Source organism: Chamaea fasciata, unplaced genomic scaffold (genome assembly GCF_029207755.1).
Source record: "Chamaea fasciata isolate MVZ Bird 193981 ecotype frontalis unplaced genomic scaffold, bChaFas1.0.hap1 SCAF_1, whole genome shotgun sequence".
Lineage (NCBI taxonomy): Eukaryota > Metazoa > Chordata > Aves > Passeriformes > Sylviidae > Chamaea > Chamaea fasciata.
This window is the reverse complement of record NW_027094086.1, coordinates 111,978,485-111,998,157: the sequence shown is the minus strand read 5'-3', so window position 1 is coordinate 111,998,157 and position 19,673 is coordinate 111,978,485. Positions and strand designations below refer to the sequence as shown.

General features: G+C 42.0%; 1 protein-coding gene across 1 annotated transcript in view; it reads left to right on the top strand.

The window, feature by feature from the left end:
* The first annotated feature begins 848 nt into the window (after positions 1–848).
* The window catches only part of STT3B (STT3 oligosaccharyltransferase complex catalytic subunit B), a 51,027-nt gene continuing 32,202 nt past the window's right edge, over positions 849–19,673 (top strand). The window contains exon 1 of the mRNA XM_066194020.1: positions 849–1,192. Coding sequence (XP_066050117.1) covers positions 960–1,192 — 233 coding nt within the window. The 5' untranslated portion in view covers positions 849–959. The remainder of the gene's footprint in view (positions 1,193–19,673) is intronic.

Below are 19,673 nucleotides of genomic sequence, written 5' to 3'. Positions count from 1 at the left end.
CCAACGCAGTTTCCATCGGGACAAATAAACATTCCTAAACAAATGGATTTACTGGACACACTCGCGGGAGCTCGCCGCGTTCCAGCACTGCGGACTACAACTCCCGGCATACTCCGCGCCGCCCCAGAGCAGGCCGGGAGTGGCACCCCCCGCTGGCCCACGCGCCCCGCAGCGCCCTGGCGCGGCGCTGGGGGCACCCACGTGACTTGCATGCTGCACTGCGATTGGACCAAACCGCTGCCAGTCAACTTCTCCAACGGCTGGCAACGAGCGCGACGTTTCCCTGCGCGCGGGACCGTGCCGCTCCGATTGGCTGCTGGGCGATGACCCGCCCCTTTTAAATACCTGTCGCTCCGTGACAGGCCGTCACCGGAGTTCCTGTTAGGAGGGCGCTACCGGAGGGGATCGGTTCCGCCCCCTCGCCTTCTCCTGGGAGCCCCGCCCTCTCCCGGTAGCTCCTCCCGCTCCGGAGGGGCGGCAATGTCAAACGGTCCGCTCGGGAGGGAAGGAGGAAGGGAGACGCGATCCGCCCGTTTCCCTCCCGCCTGGATCCCGTGCGCAGCCCGCTCCTGTCCGAGCCCCCCTCCCCACCCCGGAGCTGCCCCTCACAGCCGCGCGCGCGCCCCGGGCCATCTCGAGCCCCGCCCCTCCGGCGCCTTGGCCCCACCCCCGTCCTGTCGATGGCCCCGCCCCCCGGGCTCGCCCGCGCCTCGCCGTGCCCCCTCCCGCCCCGGAGGACGGTGACGGCGGGAGGAGGAGGCAGCGGCAGAGCCCGGGTGCGCCAGGAGGCGGCGGGGACTCGGCGAGGAGCGCCGAGTAAGAGCGGGCGGGCTCCGCCCCGCCCCTTGCCGAGCTCACCGCCCCCTGCCCTTCCTCCCTCCTCTCCTCCCCTCCTCCGCCTCCTCCTCCCCGCACGCGCCGGGCGGAGGGAGAGGCTGCGAGGGAGCCCCGGGTACAACATGGCGGAGCACTCGGCCCCCGACCACAAGCACAGACCCGCCGCCAACTCCGCGGCGCCGCTCCACAGCCGCGCCGGGGCGGGCGGCGGCTTGTCGGGGGGCCTTTCGCAGCCGGCGGGCTGGCAGTCCCTGCTCTCCTTCACCATCCTCTTCCTGGCCTGGCTGGCTGGATTCAGCTCCCGGCTCTTCGCCGTCATCCGCTTCGAGAGCATCATCCACGAGTTCGACCCCTGGTCAGTCGCCGCCGCCGCCGGGCGGGACGGGGGAGGCGGGAAAGAACCGCGCCATGAGCCGCGGCGGGGGAGACCCGCGGGTTCCCTCTGCCGTGGCCGCGGGGACGGCGGGAGGGCCCCGCCGCCCGCCCCCCGCTCCGCCACTCCGCCAAGTTGCGCCCCTGCCTGTTCCCCGCAGGGAGCCGACAGCCGCGGCCGCCCCGGGAGCCGAGGAGGGGAGGCAGGGAGAGAGAGAGCGAGGCGGTGCGGGCGGGACACGCCGTGGCGGGTCGGAGGGAGTGTGAGGGGTCATCGCCGCGGCGCGGGAGAAGAGAAGCGCCGGGAGCGAGCGGCGGTGCCGGGTGTCCCCTGCGGCGGAGACCTCGGGAACGGGGCGGCGGTGGTTCCCCCGCATCCCTTGGAGTTGCGGCAGGACTCTCCGAGGGGCGCGGGGAAAGTTGTGGCGCTGGCAGGGATTCGGGAGTCGGGCAGGAGTCAGGAGCTGGTAGCGAAGCAGTTGTGCCAGGCGTGACCCGCGCCCCGGTCCGGGTCCCGCTGTCGCGCCGCCGGTCCCGTGTGTGCGGTGCGGCTTCCCGAAGTGGTCTTTACTAGAGTCCTTGTCGGCCGGGGAGGGAGCAGGGTGAGGAATGCACTGCAGGAAGTAATCTTCATAAAAGTGACTTGAGGGATTACAGCGAAATGGTTGACATTGATTTACTGCCAGGTGTTTCGAAGGTGCGTTTCTGAGCCCAAGGACTTTTGCTGTTTCCCACACATCTTGATTTTTCCAACGATTGCTTTCCCTCCTATAGAAGCCATCTGTTCTTTTTCCCTCTTGGAGGGGACTGAAACCATTTTATGCGTGAGATCAAGAAATGCTGCGCTCGTTCCTTGCAGCAAGGCGAAGTGAAAGATGACAAGACTTGTGGGGCAGGGTTGTTGTAATGCTAAAACGTGACAATGAATTTTTATGCTACTGGTTACTTCATCCTGGGAGGCCGTGAGGGTTTTAGAACTTTAAGTAGGGTAAGTGACAGATGACTTTAGAGTAGTGAATTGTTAGATTTTAATTTAAAATTTTACGTCTTGGGTCTTACTGTTAATTGCACGGAGGAAGGAGATGCTTCATTTTGAAATGCACGCTACGTATTCTGTGCTAGATTTCATCTAAAATTGTTGCTGCAATTGTATTTCTCTGCAAAGCATGCGCTCCACTTTGATAGTTTCAAAAGCACAACTTCCTCTTTTCTAGTTGGCTTTCCCCCCTCACTTCTCTTCCCCCCGCACCCGCAAATGTAATCCATTCACAAATCATGGCTCAGGACAGAGAACAAGGAATGGCTTTGTTTTTAAATGCTGTGTGAAGTAATAAACCTTTGTGATGTGAAAGCCAAGTATCTCAAAATATCTTCAAAATGTCAAGTAATTACCCATGATTTAAGTGTTTTTTGGAAACACGAATGGAGGAAGTGCAGGCTTCCAATTAATAAAGTTAAGAATGAGGGGGAGCATAGTTTAAATACATCTGCAATGAGACTATGAACCTGAGGTTGTATCCTGTGGAGTAGTTCTAATCTAAATTTAAGCATAAAGGCTTTCATTTCTATTAAGGAAGAAACTTTTAAGCATGCAGCCTATTTTTTGTGTGTAAATTTTATCTGGTTTTTATAATCAAGACTCATCCTTGTTGGATAAACGAAAATTTTACAGTGCTGAGTTGCGTAACTTGTTACTAAACCCAGAAGGACACTAAAATGGTGCTATGGGAGTTAAGTTCATAGTAATGATCTAGCTGTAAAGATAAACTCCTGTTTAAAGCAATGTGTAAATTGATGCAAAGTCATCTTCCTGAGTCCACAAACAGAAGGCGTTGCTGCCTGCGCTGCTGGATGTACCCTTGTTAATTAGGGAATAGATGAAGTTGACAAAACTCATTGATTTTAATGCAGGTCTGTGAGAAGCAGTTGAAATGCCAAGAATCATGCCAGTGTCGTGTTGCTGCATGCCAGAAATGGTAGAGGCAAATGCACTTAAGTTAATTAGTAGGACAGGGAACCTAAAATGGTAGAAACTGAGTGAAAACAAAGGGCTTTCTCTATTGCAGCAGCAAAATTGTTGGAAAGAGTAAAAAATCATGTTGCTCTCTTAAACAGTGTGGAGTAGCTAGGTAGGAATGGTTTTTCATAGTTGCAAGGGTCTTACCAGTCTAAATGTAATATGGGAAAGGAGCTTATGAAAAGACTAGCAGCAGTGCTCTGTTTCTAATTTTTTTTTAACCACTTCTTTAGCAGCTTCTCCAGGTAAACTGGATTTTTTCTTTTTCAGGACAGTGGCTGTAGACTTTGCTGTGGAACAGTTTGATATTTTTCTCAATTCTTTTGGCTTTTCCTGTCAAGCTTGCATAGGATATCTGACAGTGTGTTGTAAAGTTAGTTACCTATTCTCTAGTATTTGTTTTGTGCTCCAGAGAGGAAACCGAGGTATATCTGATAAAATGAGGAGCATTAGGCAAATCATTTATTCTTTTGAATGGAAAAATATTGTTGCCTCTAAGGTGTAGAAAGCCTTCCCATTTATTTAGGAATCTAGTTTCCTGGTATGGACATATGAAACTATCAAGGATGGGAAGAAAGCTAGAATTGTCTTGGGTTTTCTACATATTAATTGAATCAAATACCACTTTTTTTTTTCTTAACATCCCTTTTGAGCTGCCTTTCTGACAGTAAAATTAGGTTTTGATTCGGGATAGAAGGGAGATTTGCTGCTTTTGTAAAATCAGCCTCTGAGACTCCCTTGTGTTGGCATTTGTTCCAGAAGTGACCCCAATGTAGTACGATAGGCCAAGGCCATAGAGAGAGGACGGTGTTTGGTTTTTGATCTCCATTGAAATACAATGCCTGTGCAAGGTAAAACCAAACTGGTATTTTGAGGTCACCATGCTGTCGCTTAAGAACTTGTGACCTGTACACTATGACTGGGTTTACTGGGTTGTTTTGGGTTTTTTTTCCACACTGACTACCTATTTTGTGCACTATTTTCACTTTTTGATTTATTTCTCATGTTGTGTTTACTTTCCATACTTGAGCTGGCCCAGAGACTTTATGAAATCTGTGTACTTCTTGGCAGCTTCTAGGTCAGGTGAGCTGATACATGAAGTCAGGCAGCACTGACAATAAGATGTGCCATTGACAGGCCTCCAGCATGTAATTCCAGAATTTTATTCTTAGGCCAAGAACTTGAAACATGGATAGTGATGGTGCATTGGAATGGACAGATTTCATGTCTGAAATTTGGTTCATCTGTTGGCTGGTTTGGCAGCTGGGTGGACCAAGGGCTTAATTTTGGTGCTGCATACCCACAAGTACAGAGTGAAAGCTGCACATGAAAGTACAACAGCAGATTTAGCTCAGTTGTCCGGTGAGAGCATTCTTAATGTCAGATGTTGCCTTAAGTACCAACCTGGTTGTAGAACCAAGGCGACCAAAATCATGGAGCCCTTGAACAGGGGCTACATTCTAGGCACTGGTATTCTAAATACAGCTCCAGCATGTCCAAATGCTATTTCTTTTGGCTGCTTGCATCAAATATATATGTGTGCGTGTGTTTATATATATGTATAAAAAAATAATCTGCATGTGTGCATATGTATACATACAAGATATATATAGATATAGATATAGATATAGATATAGATATAGATATAGATATAGATATAGATATAGATATAGATATAGATATATCTAGCAAGACTGTTGCATTCTGATACTGCTACCAAGTGAAATGATAACAACTTTTGGTACATCAGTAGTCTTCAGGGAGTGCTGTCAAAATAGTACGTTCATTCTGTTTGTACAGTTCTTACCATTAAGCCACACGTGTGAGAACTGCGTCTGAATCATTAATCATATCCCATGACATGAGATCAAACTTCTCTTTCCCCTGACAATTTTAACATCCTGCTAAAAGCCAGATTAATACCAGTTACCTTAGTGAAAGCTTTCTTAGGCTGGAATATTAAAGCTGGAATATTAATATGAGACCCTCTCCATAACCAGTTTGCACGTGCAGGATGGTGCACCAGTGCAGGATTGGTCAGTTCCATTTGCCTACCTTCTCCTGCTGGGAATGTTGTCTTCTACATCCCCGCCGGCTCTTGGTACTGAAGAGCACTACCACAATCTCAAATACAGTTTTGGCTCTTCCAAACCAGCAGCATTGATTGTTCAAACCACTGGCTTTTTTACCTGCCATTAGGGGTGACCATTGTTTATTGTACCTCGCTCTGAGGTAACATAATTGTTCTGGTAGCAAATATGGATTGTAGATATAATAGCAATCCACTTTCTCATCACTGATATCATAATATAGTGTTAGTGGGGTTTGGTGAGTGGGTATAAAATGGTGAAAGTAAACCTAAGGTCAGTGTCTTTGTTTGAGTTTCAGAGGCAGGCAGGTTAAAGGAAGTTGAGGTTTTTATCTCAGGCACCGTCAAATATACAGGTTTTGCTATGTTCAAATCATGTTTCCGGATGGATCTTTGAGCTGTTATAAACTTGTTTCATTAATGAAAACATAATTTAGCATCTATAAATATGACATAAAACCTTCCTTAAAATTCAGAGTATGACTGAATGAACATAAAACGTGGTGTATGGAATTGAGTGGTCACGGAAGGTTGTGGGTTTGTGTTGTAGTTACTTGATCTGATAGTTGACTTCTGGAGTAGTTCTCCTCTGTCACCCACTGTGCAGTCTTTTTTTCTTCTCGCTTGCTACGAAGCAGTCATAGTAAATTCAGTGACGTAGATTGTTAAAATACTGTAACATTTTAGTTTCCTGAGCTGATTTGCCACAAGTTTTTATATTACAGATTAATCTCTTATTTTTGAGGAAGTATATGAACATCAGGAGGGAATGTAAATAGTGACTGATGTTAGAGGATAAACTGGGATTGAGTGACAGAGGGAAGGCGTATACATATTAACCAGAGCATGTTAAGACACTGGAGCAACAGGTGATGAAAGAAGAGGTGAATAAGAGCATGTTAAGTTGGTGTTCATAAGGAGAGGGGAAGAAATTGTGTAAAGACGATAGCGTCAATAATATCAATTACCAGTGCCCACCCAGGTAATTCATCTGGCCACTGCTTCCCTGCTAGTGCTTCTTGCTGGGAAAATAGGCAGCAGATTGTTTACTAAATGTGTTCTTGAGAGTTGACGGCCACTTTGGTCATCTGAGATGTGTCAAATTTCATGAGATTCATATTAAAAACTTACTACATATTTTTCATTCACGAGTGTTTTGATTTTTGTGAAGTGAGAAGTACTGTCTATTTTATTCAAAAATATTTTTTAAGATTATATTTACTGTTAGCATTTGAATGTTTTTTATAGTCTAGTAATACTAGTAGTTTTAACAGAATTTCAGGTAATTCAAACTTGTTTCTGCCATTCAGGTAATTCAAACTCGTTTCTGCTGTTTTATTATAGTAGGAAAAATATTCTGGCATAAAGTCCAGATCTGATTCAGTGGAGCCTGTGTGCTCACGAAAGAGATTTTTATGTGAGAATAGTCTTCTAGGCTTCACTGCTGCACCGCCACCTACCCTTTAATGAGGAGGATCCAAATCAGGCATCTTTTTTTGATCACTTCTATTGCAGTATGACATGGGTTGAGAAACTGTTAGCACAGGTTTGCCTGGCTTTTGGGGTTTCTGAATTGTAAGGTGTTGTTGAACTACTTGGAGGGAGCTGTTTTGAAGCCAAGTAAATTTTTCTGTAAGGTTGATATAGTGGTAACAGTCAAGATGATGTGCACTTGACTGTACTGGACTTCTCTACTGCTGGTGAAATTGCAAAAATAGGTAAATATTAGAAATGTAATGGAAGGAGGATAGTTTGGAGAAAGAACATTGGACCGAGTTGAAGGCATAGCAGAAACTGCTTTTTGAGTGGGGAGACCTCAGGCTAGATTTATTCAGTTGGAGTGATGCAGCTGAAAAGCAGTTCACTGTGTGGCCTCATAAAATAGCTGTCATGCAAATCCCTGCTCTGTATCTACTATTGTCTTCTACCATCTTTACTTAGCTTATAGCGCTTCTTTCCTCACCTGCACTACTTGTAATTGGGGTGAGCACCTCATCAGATTTCGTGTGGGTGCAGTAATGGGGTTATGCATGATAGGTAGGAGGGGCAGTGTTCATAAAACACGTGCAGAGTATGGTTGAGTACAGAGACTCCCTACAGACTTCTTTTGGAAAACATATGAGGTGAGATAGAATGCTTACTAAGTGTTGACCCTTTTATTGATTTATGGATAGCAGAATGAAACATGAAAAGGAAAACATATCCACATGTTTTATGTAGGCTGGGTCAACTGAACCATCAAGTTTAGCTTTTAATGCCGTGATTTTTTTTTTTAATGGTCTTCAGCAAGCACTCACAAACACTTGACTAACTAGAGCAAATGCTATGATTAAAGTCCTTGAATGGACCTTTTTGGCAGATATCCTATTATTTGAATAGCTTAATATGTTTGGTTTTTGAAACAGAAATTTGATTTGATTACATAGGGTTAGAGTGGTTTATAAAGGTTAGCTTTTGCTTCCTATCGTAACTCTCCCTAACAGTCTCTAGTTTTAGCAGCCTGTAATCCTAATACTCATGTTTTTGAATCTGTCTCATGTTGAACTGAGAGGGGAAGGGGAGAATAATAATTTTGGCCAGTATAGTTAGCAAGAAAATTCAAAATCCTGTAGGAACTAATAGGTTTTAAATGGATTAAGGGTACACTAAATCTGGGGAGGTGTCTTTGCTGTTCCACAAGAATCTCCTCTAATTTAGTCAGGTTATTTTCCATTTAATGTCCACTGTGCATGTGTTGCAGAGTTTCCTCCTGAATTTTTGAAAATTCCATTCTTGCAAGCTCTTTGAGGTACATTTGTACTGACATTTAGGGCTACTCCTGAGGGCTTCTTTCTACTTAGGAAAGCCATTAAAGCTGCTGCTTTTGGGGCCTGTGGAGCCTGTGCTCTGTAGCAGGATGTGTGACAATGTTTTCATTATTATTAACTCCTTCAGCAAAACTTCTTGCAGCCATCGGTCTTACTACTTGCCTGGAGAGGAAAAAAGTGAACTTGGGACATGCATTGCTACAGCCTTTTTGTGGTATGTCCAGCACATAGACCTCATTTCCGGCACATAGCTGAGCAAAGTTTGTGTCCTCATCTGAGCTGTTTCTGGGAATCAAACTGAGGTGTTTTTAGTGTGGGTAGCTGCTAGGTCTGGGCTGGAGAGGTACCGTGAAATTGACCCTAATGCTGCACCACACCTTACATAAGTTGAAGCAGCCTGGGGAATGAATTTAAGGATATAGATATGAACAAAATAGATCAGCTTCTGTATTTCCCAACTTACTGCTGCTTTCCCAGGGTAAAAGCTCCTTTGGCATTTTAGGGAATTAAATACTTGCTATACTTCAAAAGTTCTTGCTATTATGTGAGGCAATATTCCTGTGCTTTAGGAAAAGAAATGGTCTGTTTTAAACAAGAAATAACTGAGTATTTGTACCTGAGCGCTTTGAGAGCAGGAAACAGTATTTAAAATATCTGTCTGCTATGGGGGACCCAAGTCCTTTGTCAAATGTTACTTTTTCAGAGCCCATCTAACATTAATAACCGTAAATGATAATTTTTTCCGGGTGTTACAACGCTTATCATATCATTTCCTGTGGCAGTCCATTTATATGGGTTATGTTAGTTTGTTAGGTAAAAGAGCATGTACAAGTTCTCTTTAGCTGCTAATCCGTGAGGAATTGCAGAATACCTTTTCAAAACTCCCCTCACTTAAACAAATTCCTTGGGAAACTACGTTGCAATGGAGGATGTGGGTTTGACTTGATTATTGATTTTTGGTGGTGTTCTTAGTGAGATAACTATTTTCCTCTAGACAGATTTATGCAGTATTATTTACATTTATTTAAAATAGTGGCTCACTGTATGGGTGGGCACTCTGTGTCCCGTTGATTTAATATGGATTTTGCAGAAGGGAGAAATAACATGTAATTATGCAATTTTAAACTGTTCTAGTACATGTGACTGGGCAGCCTACATTTTTTGAGTTCTTAGCTTTATTTTTTTCAATCTCTGTATTTTCTTTTTGCAATTATGCTATAAATGATAGCCAGCTTCTTTAAATTCAGGAAGTGTGATTTTATTTATTTTTATTCCTGTCTTCACAATAGATTGATATGTTAAGAAAGTCTGGGCATGGAAAGTACCTCTTTGAGGATGCAGCTGATTGAGAGGAACACATTTAATAGAATATGTGTGTGCTGTAGCTGGAGGATTTGAAAATAGAGTGAGGCAGAAGCAAAACATAACAAAACAAGCTTTCCTGTCCTGAGTACTTTTCTGTGTTTATTCAGCTTTACACACACATGCACAGAGATATATATATATATATATAGTCTGTTGCATACATTGAATGTGCTAACCCCTTATCCGAAACTTAGCCCAAACAGCATTTGGAAGTTCAGTTAAATAACTTAGAATTTCAGAAATATTTTTGAAAAATTTATGTTGAAAAAGGCAATTGCATCTTCATGGTTGAAATATTTGATTGTTTAGGTATTAAAGGTCTTTAAAACGTCATTAATTCTTTCTCTGGCAATAGATAAAATACTTTAAAATCACAATTCTTCTAATTTAGAAAGTCAGCAAAACAAAATTGGTGCTTTGGCATTGTGTCAATGGTAACAATGACAGTAAATGGATGTCTCTTCGACTCACTATTGTAGAATGAAAGTCATGAAAGCCAGTGCCGTGTCTTAGTTTTCCAAGAAGCTGTATAATGCTACTGTGTTTTGACTGTTTTATCTTACTCAGGTGACTAGAATGATTCATCTTTTGTCAGATGTCTGAAGTAACTTTTCAAAAGCTATTGCATGTGTCTCACAATTAATTTTACTTTGTAACAGTTTTAATCTTTCATTTGCCAAATAGAAAATGGATCTTGACACTGGAGAGACTACCTTAAACATTAGCAACAGTATCTTAATTTGTGATGTCTCAGGTCAGCTAGTAATGGCAACTGTAATTATTCTCCTATGGCTAAGTGGAAGCCAAGGAATTTTTAGTGTTTTAATTTTGTATTCCACCTTTACTTCAGCAACATTTGCCCCACCCATCCACAGCAAAGCCCAGTTTTTGCTAGGCACAAGCTTGGATGATATGTTTTGTGAAGTATGTTGTGCTTGTAATTGTTCCATCACTGAATTTTATTTTCTGGCTTTTGCTTTTGTATGTCAACTTCAGGGTTTTTTTCTTTATGCTTCCATTGCACTCTGGTTTCAACAAAACATTCTCAGCTATGCGCATGATGGTTTTGCTTTGTGAGAGCGTGTTCCACACGGTGCCATCTGCTGTCTTCTTTCAGGGCTACCTTCAAGAAGAAAAAGCCACAAAACAACGCATTTGTGGAGAGAGAGTTGAGAGGGCATACGGTCTGTGGGGATTGAAGCATGAAAGGTCCTGGAACAGACTGGTTTAGTTCATATTTGGAGGGCAAGGAGAGAGAAGATTTAGGATTATGTGACCTAAGAACTGTCCCTTGAGAACTTACACCAGATCCTTCCCAACAACTCTCATGTACCCCTGCAGTACACGACTTTCAAGCCCACCTGAACTGAAACTGAACCTTTTGCTTTAGCATCATCTTTCCCCATTTTCATGGTCAACCACGCATTTATTTTAGGTCACAGTGGGGCATCAGCAAAAGGATGCACTTTGATTTAATAAAATGGCTTTAGAAATGAAACTCATCCTTTTACTGCTGTAAGACAGAGGGGCTGTAGCTACCAAGCTGATAAACCAGTGTAGCTGGCTGATCAGAGAGGTGGTTTTGAAAGGGCCTGTTCCTGGACGTAGGATAGAGGAGGCAATGGTGGGTGTAGTCTCTGAATATTTCTGTAATAACATTTCTGACAGCTTCAAAGCGTATGTGTGTAACAGCAAGCCTAGTTCATGGTAACAGTGTTCCCCCACCTTCACATTTTAAGGTCATTTCTAGGCATTCATGGGATTGTACTAAAATGACAGAGGAGCACAGTGAAATAGCTCAATATCTTACTGTAGAGTAAGACTGAACAATACTAGAAGTTCCATCGCGTAATGAGAAAATAAACATGTAACTTCAATTTCACATTGTACATGGCAGGAATTTAATATTAATTATAAATACTGTCTTAAATGCTGAGCACTGCAGTCATCACAGTACACTTAATCTTTAGCAGCTCTGTGAGAATACCTAAAAAATAAATAACATTTTGTTATTACACTTATGTTTCCTGTCTTTAAAGAAACACTGGTCATCATTAAGTACAATTCTTAACAGGTTACATTAAATTCAGTGAAAACTTAGGGTTTCTTTTTAATTTAGACTTACTTGAAACAGTATGAAAGATATAAAATAGAAGTGGTTGATAACTCATTTTAAATTCTGCTTGCCATACTTATTTGAGACTAAATCAGACACTGAAAGTGCCTGAATGCAAAATAGGTTAGAAAGATAAACTCCGCTCTGTGTATTATGAGGAAAGATGAAGGCCATTTTCAGTTTTCAGCTACTTTCCTGGTCTTTGTTTATTTTATTGGTGACATCTATTCCCATATTAATTTGCTCCTGTGTGAGAATATGCAGTCACTTTGCAAACAGCTGGAACTCTTTTTGCCCTTAGCTAGGGGCCATCATCCCTTCTGTTGGAATATATTAATAGAGCATGTGTATACTTTCAATCTGCTTCAGAATAAAATCAGTTAAAGTAGTTGAGGTTACAGCATCATTTAGGTTGAAAAAGACCTCTTAGAGCAATGGATCCAACTGTTAACCCAGCACTAGCATGTCCCTCTTTTAAACACTTCAAGGGTTGGTGAGTCAACCACTTCCTGGGCAGCATGTTCCAATGCTTAACAACCCTTTCAGTGAGGAAGTTTTTCCAAATACCTAGTCCAGATATCCTCTGGTGCAACTTGACATTTCTTCTTGTTGTCTTACTTGTTATCTGGGAGAAGAGGCTGACCCCCACCTGGCTACAACCTCTCCTCGGGTTGTTGCAGAGAGTGGTAAGGTTCCCCATAAGCCTCTTTTTCTCCAGGCTGAACAAACCCAGCTCTTTCAGCTGCTCCTCACAGGACTTGTGCACCAGGCCCTTCTCCAGCTTCATTGCCCTTCTCTGGACTTGCTCCAGCGCCTCAGTGTTCTTTTTCGTCCCATAACTGAACACAGGATTTGAGGTGTGGCCTCACCAATGCTGAGTGCAGGGGCACAATCACTGCCCTGGTCCTGCTGGTCACACTGTTGTTGATACAAGCCAGGATGCCATTGGCCCTCTTGGCCGCATGGACACACTCCTGGCTCATGTTCAGCTGCTGTTGAACCAGGTCCTTTTCTACCATTCAGCTTTCCAGCCACTCTTCTCCAAGCCTGCAGTGTTCAGTTGGATTGTACTGATCCAAGTGCAGGACCCAACACTTTAGCTTGTTGAACCTCATATAACTGGCCTTGGCCCATCATTCCAGCCTGTCCAGATCCCTCTGCAGAGCCTTCCTGCCATGCAGCAGATGAACACTCCCACCCAGCGTTTGCAAACTGACTGAGGGTGCACTCGATCCCTCGCTGAGATAATTGATAAAGAAATTAAACAGGCCTGGCCCCAGCACTGGTCCCTGGGGAACACCACTTGTGACCAGCTGTCAGCTGGATGCCACTCCATTCACCACTCTTTGGACTTGGCCATCCAGACAGTTGTTTCCCCAGCAAAGAGTGCACCTGTCCAAGCCATGAGCAGCCAAATTTTCAGAATGCTATGGGGATCGTGTCAAAGGCTGCAGTAAAGTCTACATAAACAACATCCACAGTCTCTCCCTCATTCACTGATTGTGTCACCTTGTCATAGGAGGAGATCAGGTTGGTCAAGAGGTATCTGCCCCTCATAAACCCATCCAGGGCCTGATGCCCTGGTTATCCTGTATGTGCAGTGTGATTGTGCTCAAGATGATCTGCTCCGTAACCTTGCCTGGCCCCAAGGTCAGGCTGACAGGCCTGGAGTTTCCTGGATCCTCCTTTACACCCTTATTCAGGACTGCTGGGAAATTATTGAAAATGGCTTAGTGAACACTTCTGCCAGCTCCCTCAGTACCTTTGGGTGGACCCCATGCAGCTTCATGAGTGTTTGAGTGGTGCAGTAGGTTGCTGACCATTTCCCCTTGGAGTGTGGGGGCTTCATTCTGCTCCTCATTCCAGTCTTCCAGCTCAGGGAGCTGGGTGCCTGAACAACAACTGGTCTTACTGGAAAAGACAGGGGCAAAGAAGCATTAGGTACTTCATCCTTTGTCATTGTTTCCTTCCACATCCAGCAAAGCATGGAGGTTCTCCTTAGCCCTCCCTTTGTTGCTGATGTATTTATAGAAGCCTTTTTAGTTGTCTTTTATGGCGTCTTTAGAGTGGTTTGTCTTTTTAGCTGTGATTCAAGCTTATTTGTCCGATTTGCGGACAGAAGCGGATTAGGAGTGCTTCTGCTCTCCTTTTAGCTGGCAAAGGTTAGTTGAAGGATAACTGCCACAGTTAAATTTGCATGTGTAATTTAGTACACGGCATCCTAGAGTTGGGAGTACTTTTTTTTTACCCTTACACCTTTGCACTTCGAGCTTTATTCATGCATTTTTTCTTTTCAGCTTTATTTGTTTAGTGCGTAATTAGATCTGTCTCTAGGTTCCTGTAAACCCCTGTGTGTATTGTTTGGTTTGTTCTGCAGGCAGTTCTGTCTATATACGTACATACCCACAGGTGAAAATTGTCTGATCGGTTCTACAGTCCTCGGGAATGCAATGTTTGTGTCTATTTATGCCAGGTTACTGAAGGGTTAAGCAGAATTTGACCAGACATATTTAAGTTTGATAAAATTAGGTCTTTACCTGGCGTTAATCACAGGACAGAAATTCCTAAAGTTAGACTGTATCTGTTCTGCTCTGATGATACTTTGTATTATCCACTCTGAAACACTTTTTATTTTCTCAGCAGTTTTTGTATTAAATATTCAGTAAGTCAATATGGCAAGAGATAGAGTTCAACAGGTGCACTATGAGAGAGATCCAGATTCTTAGACTAAACATGATCTACCTACAGAGAGCCCAGTGGAAAGAAAGTATAGTCAGAGAATTTGGGCAAGGGAGACCGACCTAGATGCAGGAGGAAGAATAGCAGATGCATTAAGAAATGTACTAAAGTGCGAATATGTAAGGATTTTTGGATTAAAAGCTACCTTTTTTTAGCTTGTTAAACTGACTTACATGTGCAGCCACAACACTGTCGATACTTCTAATTCCTGTGAGCTAAAGAACCTTACATTGCCATAATTTGTAGAGAGTGGTTTGATATCTAATGTCTGATTCTGGCTGGATTTACCCTTTGTCATGTTACAAAGAAGTTAAAGTAACAGACTCTTGACTATTGAGGGTTGTAGAAAATAATTTCTGCTAAAGCTTTTCTACAGTGCTGTAACTGTTGAAATGTTCTGCCAGAAATAAAATTGTCACTGCTTAAATATCATTTGTGATCGGAGGGATCTGGAGCCTTTCAAAGGGTCCTATTTACTTTTTACCATGCCTTATATTTTACAGGGTAGCAGCAGTCTGCCAGGGCATCTTGCATCCAAGACTGTTTTCTTAAATTTCACTTAATAGGAAGTGAAGTTGGTTCAAATGCGTTTTGGGTGTAGCTGGTACTTTCTCGATTGCCACGGCGTTGTAGTATGTAGGTGATTTTATTATGCAATAGAGATGAAGGCTGTGCCACATACTTCCAAGTAATTAAAATACAATTCAAGTACCTGCAATGAATAGTAAATTCTCTTTGTTTTACTCTGTATTTCAGACTATTACAAAAGTTAGTATTCACTTCTGTGCACACAGATTCTGTAGATCTTGCTACAAGATAGCAGGTATTTTTGGGATCGGTTTAATGGGAGTCCACTCTATAGTTACTTACCTGTTACAGGTTGCTTTTCTGTACTGGAAGATGGTGAAAAAAGTGGCTTGGGAGCTCGCTGTCTTCTGTTCCTTGTTACTTCTTATGAAGCAGTCATGTTCACCTCACTGAGTTTTAGTACCAGATTTTTCACAGAAAGGATATTTTACTCTTAAAATATATTGTTCAGCCAATAGCCTTTTAATTCCTTCCTGCCAAGCAGATCCTTATGTATCAGCCTTTAACTTAAAAGACCTTGGAGTTAAGCTGTCTCCATCATGTTTAAAACAAGTACAGCACAAATCTGATCTGGAAAAACCCCCTCCTGAACATATTCTTGAATTCGGTGCAAAGCCTTCAGAGTTGCAGCGTACAAGGCTTATTGTGCCACAGAATGGTCCAAGAGCACTCAGAAAGAAACAAACATTGCACTATAGGGGTTTTTGAGTTTGTGGTAGTTAATACTGTATTGAGGAGAGAATCGATGCCTCTTAAGAAGCTGATGCTGTCAAATGGTACAGAACTAACATTGTCATCAATTTGGATGCCAGTTGTAGTGTGGTATCCGGGGTAGAGTGTATGTCCATAAAATAGAAAACAAACATTCAGGTTTTGCCTGTAAAAATTTCAGATTACTCTGTTTCCATCTTGTCTTTGAAACCTCTTGGGAATTTCGACTGTATCAAGAAAAAATGTCATCATCACTTTCTTCTTAGGTCTAAAATGTTGTTACATGTTATGAATGGCAGAATTCACTGGCAAAGCATGCCTTTTAATATTGATAAAACCAATGCTTTTCATAATAATTTGCCTTGAGATATGGAATAGTTCAAAAGCAAGACAGAGAAAAAGTAATAAAAAATCTAATAGGCATCAGGGGAAGTGTCTGAAGTTGTAGACAGATATACACCCACTACAGTGGTGATGGGAAGCATATCGTGATTTCAGATGGTGGTATATTGTGTGAAAAATACAAATTGTGATCATGGAGGGCTCTCAAAAGCTCACAGTTTCTTAGCAAAAATACTGGAGGTGCCCTGGGTTCTCTGAAGAAGTTGAGTGACTATATGCTCCTTGTAGAATTTTATATCATTAAGCTACTGGCAGCGTGCAGTTCCTGATTTTAGCACTTGCTAAGCGTAACATCTTATTGCAGGCAGGGAAAATACCATGCCAAGTAGTGGCAGTAGGAAGGCTGTAATCCTTCTTAAACACATTGGGGAAATTCTGATATTCTTAATGGTAATTCTTAATGGTTATTCTATAAACATTCTGGTATTCTTCAGGATTTCCACTGAGCTTAGTTGTATGTTGGGCCTGAAAAAAAGGATGCCCTGCTGATTGTCGTCCGCTTTTTTTTCTGCCTTAGCTTTCTCCTGGCTAATGTTCAGGGATTATTCTAAATATATTACAAAAAGGAAAAGTTTTGTTTCTCAACTGGATTCCAGGAACAAAAATTTCTTCCTCCTTTGACTCGAAATTTCCATCGTTTTTGAAGTTAGGTAGCCACATCACTGCAAAATTTCCTGCCATTTTGTTATATCATCATTCTTACTAATCTTAATATAATAAGGAAGCCTTTGCCACATTTTTCTGAGTGGGTGGGTCTGTCCAGAGTTAGGAAATCTGAAATCAGAAGCAGGTCCATGACCAGTTTTGAACCTGAGGAAACTCAGAATTGCAGTACTGCTGCCGATTCTTTTGTCAAAGGCTTGTGATTGACAGTCAGCTTGAAGGACACGTATTTCTCTTTTCAAATGGCCCTACTTCCTTAAAAACCCCTACAGATCATTTGAGCCTCTCTAAATAAGGTAGTCTCGGGAGCTATCACAAATACTTGATATCTCAGAATGCTAAGAGTAATTACGTATTCAGATATTTTGATACAAAAATGTAAAGACTAAACAATCAAAAATTGCATATTGAACCCCCTAAACCCATCAGAATTAGGATGATATTAAACTTTGCATCAGTCAAAGCTTTTACTTTTTCTCTCTGGTGGACTTGTCTTAATAATCATCTTTCAATCAAGTTTAGCAAGAACTGTGCAAACCTGTTCTGTGTCCCTTGTGAAAGATGGGGTAGAGTTCATGTGCTCATGACTCCCGGGGTGATTGCTGTCCGGTGAGGTACAGAAGCTTGAGTATGCAAAGTGATAACAGCTTCCCCACAAAAACATGTAGGTCTGTATCCAGAGAAATTCCAGAAAAAAAGATTTGTGGTTACATAAGGACTAAAGTATATAAATGCACTAATTAGGGACAAATCATATAGTGTATGTATTAGACTTAGGACCTAATAAAACCATTCCACTGACATAAATTTAAGTTAAAAAGAAAGGAATGTGAGATTTTTCTGAAATAAAATTGCCTGGTTGCTCTTCCATTTTGCAGTTATGTCAGTTTTGGCTCAGCTAAACAGAGGACCACCCTCTATAGAGGTAGAGCTTGGTGTATGTTTTCTCCAGTCTTACTGTGAGGTCTAACACCTTAGGTTTAGGTTGTGGGCACTTGGAAAGGCTCTTTACATGTTGTAAGTAGTTTTGCCTGTAGGTATTGCTGCTCCAGAATTCTAATCTTGATTAATTGAAAATGGCTTAAATGTCCATGCACACTTACCAAGGTTATAAACACAACACAAGTCAAAATTTTCCACATGAGAAAGACTTCCGTAGTGCCTTGAATTCATTATGTGATTGATGGGTGCTACACTTCCATTTTAAAAACCTTTTGCAGAACTCATTGTGTTAATTGCTCATTTCCAGATAGAGAGCTCAGAATGAGACTTGCATGATGTTATGCTTGTAGTATAGTCTGTGGGCAAGCAGGTGTTTTAAAATTTAATTTGGAATACTGTATATATATGTCTTTGTTTCAGTGGAAGTTACTGAAGTTTCTCATTAGATTTTCCTTAAAGTGTTGCTGAATATACTCTTCCTTTGGATGCAAAGAATATGTCGGGTATGGAGTCAAATCTGCAACTATCTTTTTCAAGAATCTCAACTTGCCATCTCTAATTAGATTCTGTATGGCCAAATTGATTCTGTAATCTACATTTGCATTAAAAACTGACTCCTAGAATTATTCAGATAGCTTGTAATGTTCACAGTTTGCTTCTTGTCATTTTTCTGAGTTTGCAGATGTGAAAATTTTGTGCATCTGCAGCTGAAGACTTTTAGAGCACAGAAGCCTTTTTAATTGAAGGCTTAGAAAATTTTCAACAGATTCTGCTTGTAAGGAGATAACATATTCTCAGATGGCTGTAAAATGCTGGATAAAAAGTCTAGATGATGGGGCAATAATAGCATGAAATTGATTGGGGTTTAGACAGTCACCATTCCCACAAGAAGCAGCACACTGATCTTGCACTCTCTTGGAATGGAGGGGGTCATATGAATTCCATTGCTGTCAGTGTAATTTGCCTTAAGTGTTGTTAAGATCTGGATGAAGTAACTGTATTGCCATACATGTGCTGTTCTTTTCTATATGTTCTTATTTCTCAGTAGGCTGAATTTTATTTTAATACTCACCTTAAATAGTACTTTGTCAAGGAAATACTAAACCTAGGAACGTCAAAGACGTCTCTTTATAAATATAGCAGTAATTGTTGCTGTGAAGTGCTGGAGAATTCTGTAGCTCCTGGATAGAGAGTGATTGCTGTGACTAGCATTAAGTAATCATCCTACAGTATTGCCTTGTGTCGTCAAAAAGGCAGTTCATAGCAAGGAATAAAAATCAAACCCAAGCATGAGCAGATAGTTAAGATTATGTATAATATGTAGGTGAAAATTTCACAGGCTTTGCTTTACAAGTTGCCTAGTTAAACTTTGTAAATTAATGTTGCTACTAAAAAAAAGATTATGCCTCTATTTCAGTTATTTTGCTGTAGCTGCTTATACTCTGTTCCATGTTAAAATATATGAAATGGGAACCGTATTTTTATTAACTTATCTCCAGTTGTCTACTGAACCAGCTGTAATGTAGGTATCTCCAACAGTGCCACAAAATTAATGGTACCATACACAGAGCACTTAGGTGATCATTAGAGCATCCCCCCTAAAACTACAATACCAGCCTAGTTTGGTGGTTGGGACATTGAATTCTGAAATGTACAAAGACTTAGGATTGTTTATTCCTTTAAAGCTTAGCTTGGAGAAGGAAATAGTTCAAACTACAGACATGACAGAAAGAGGCAAGGAGAACAGCAGAGCATCACTTTTCCTCCTAGAATGTCAACTAAAATAAGTCAGCGCTTCCTGGTGTCAGGCCCTTAGCTGAATATTAGCAAGCATGTATCTTCTTCACAGCATGGACTGAGAACTTGAATATTTAACTCAGTTTTTCTAGCTAAGTATTTAATTAACATGTGCTTCACATAATTTTGTTCTTTATTCTTCTCGGGTCTGTTTCAAATCAGCTTGCCTCGAGGAGGTGAGGGAAGATGAGAGGGAATCTTGGGAAATGGGTGATCTGTTTCCATACC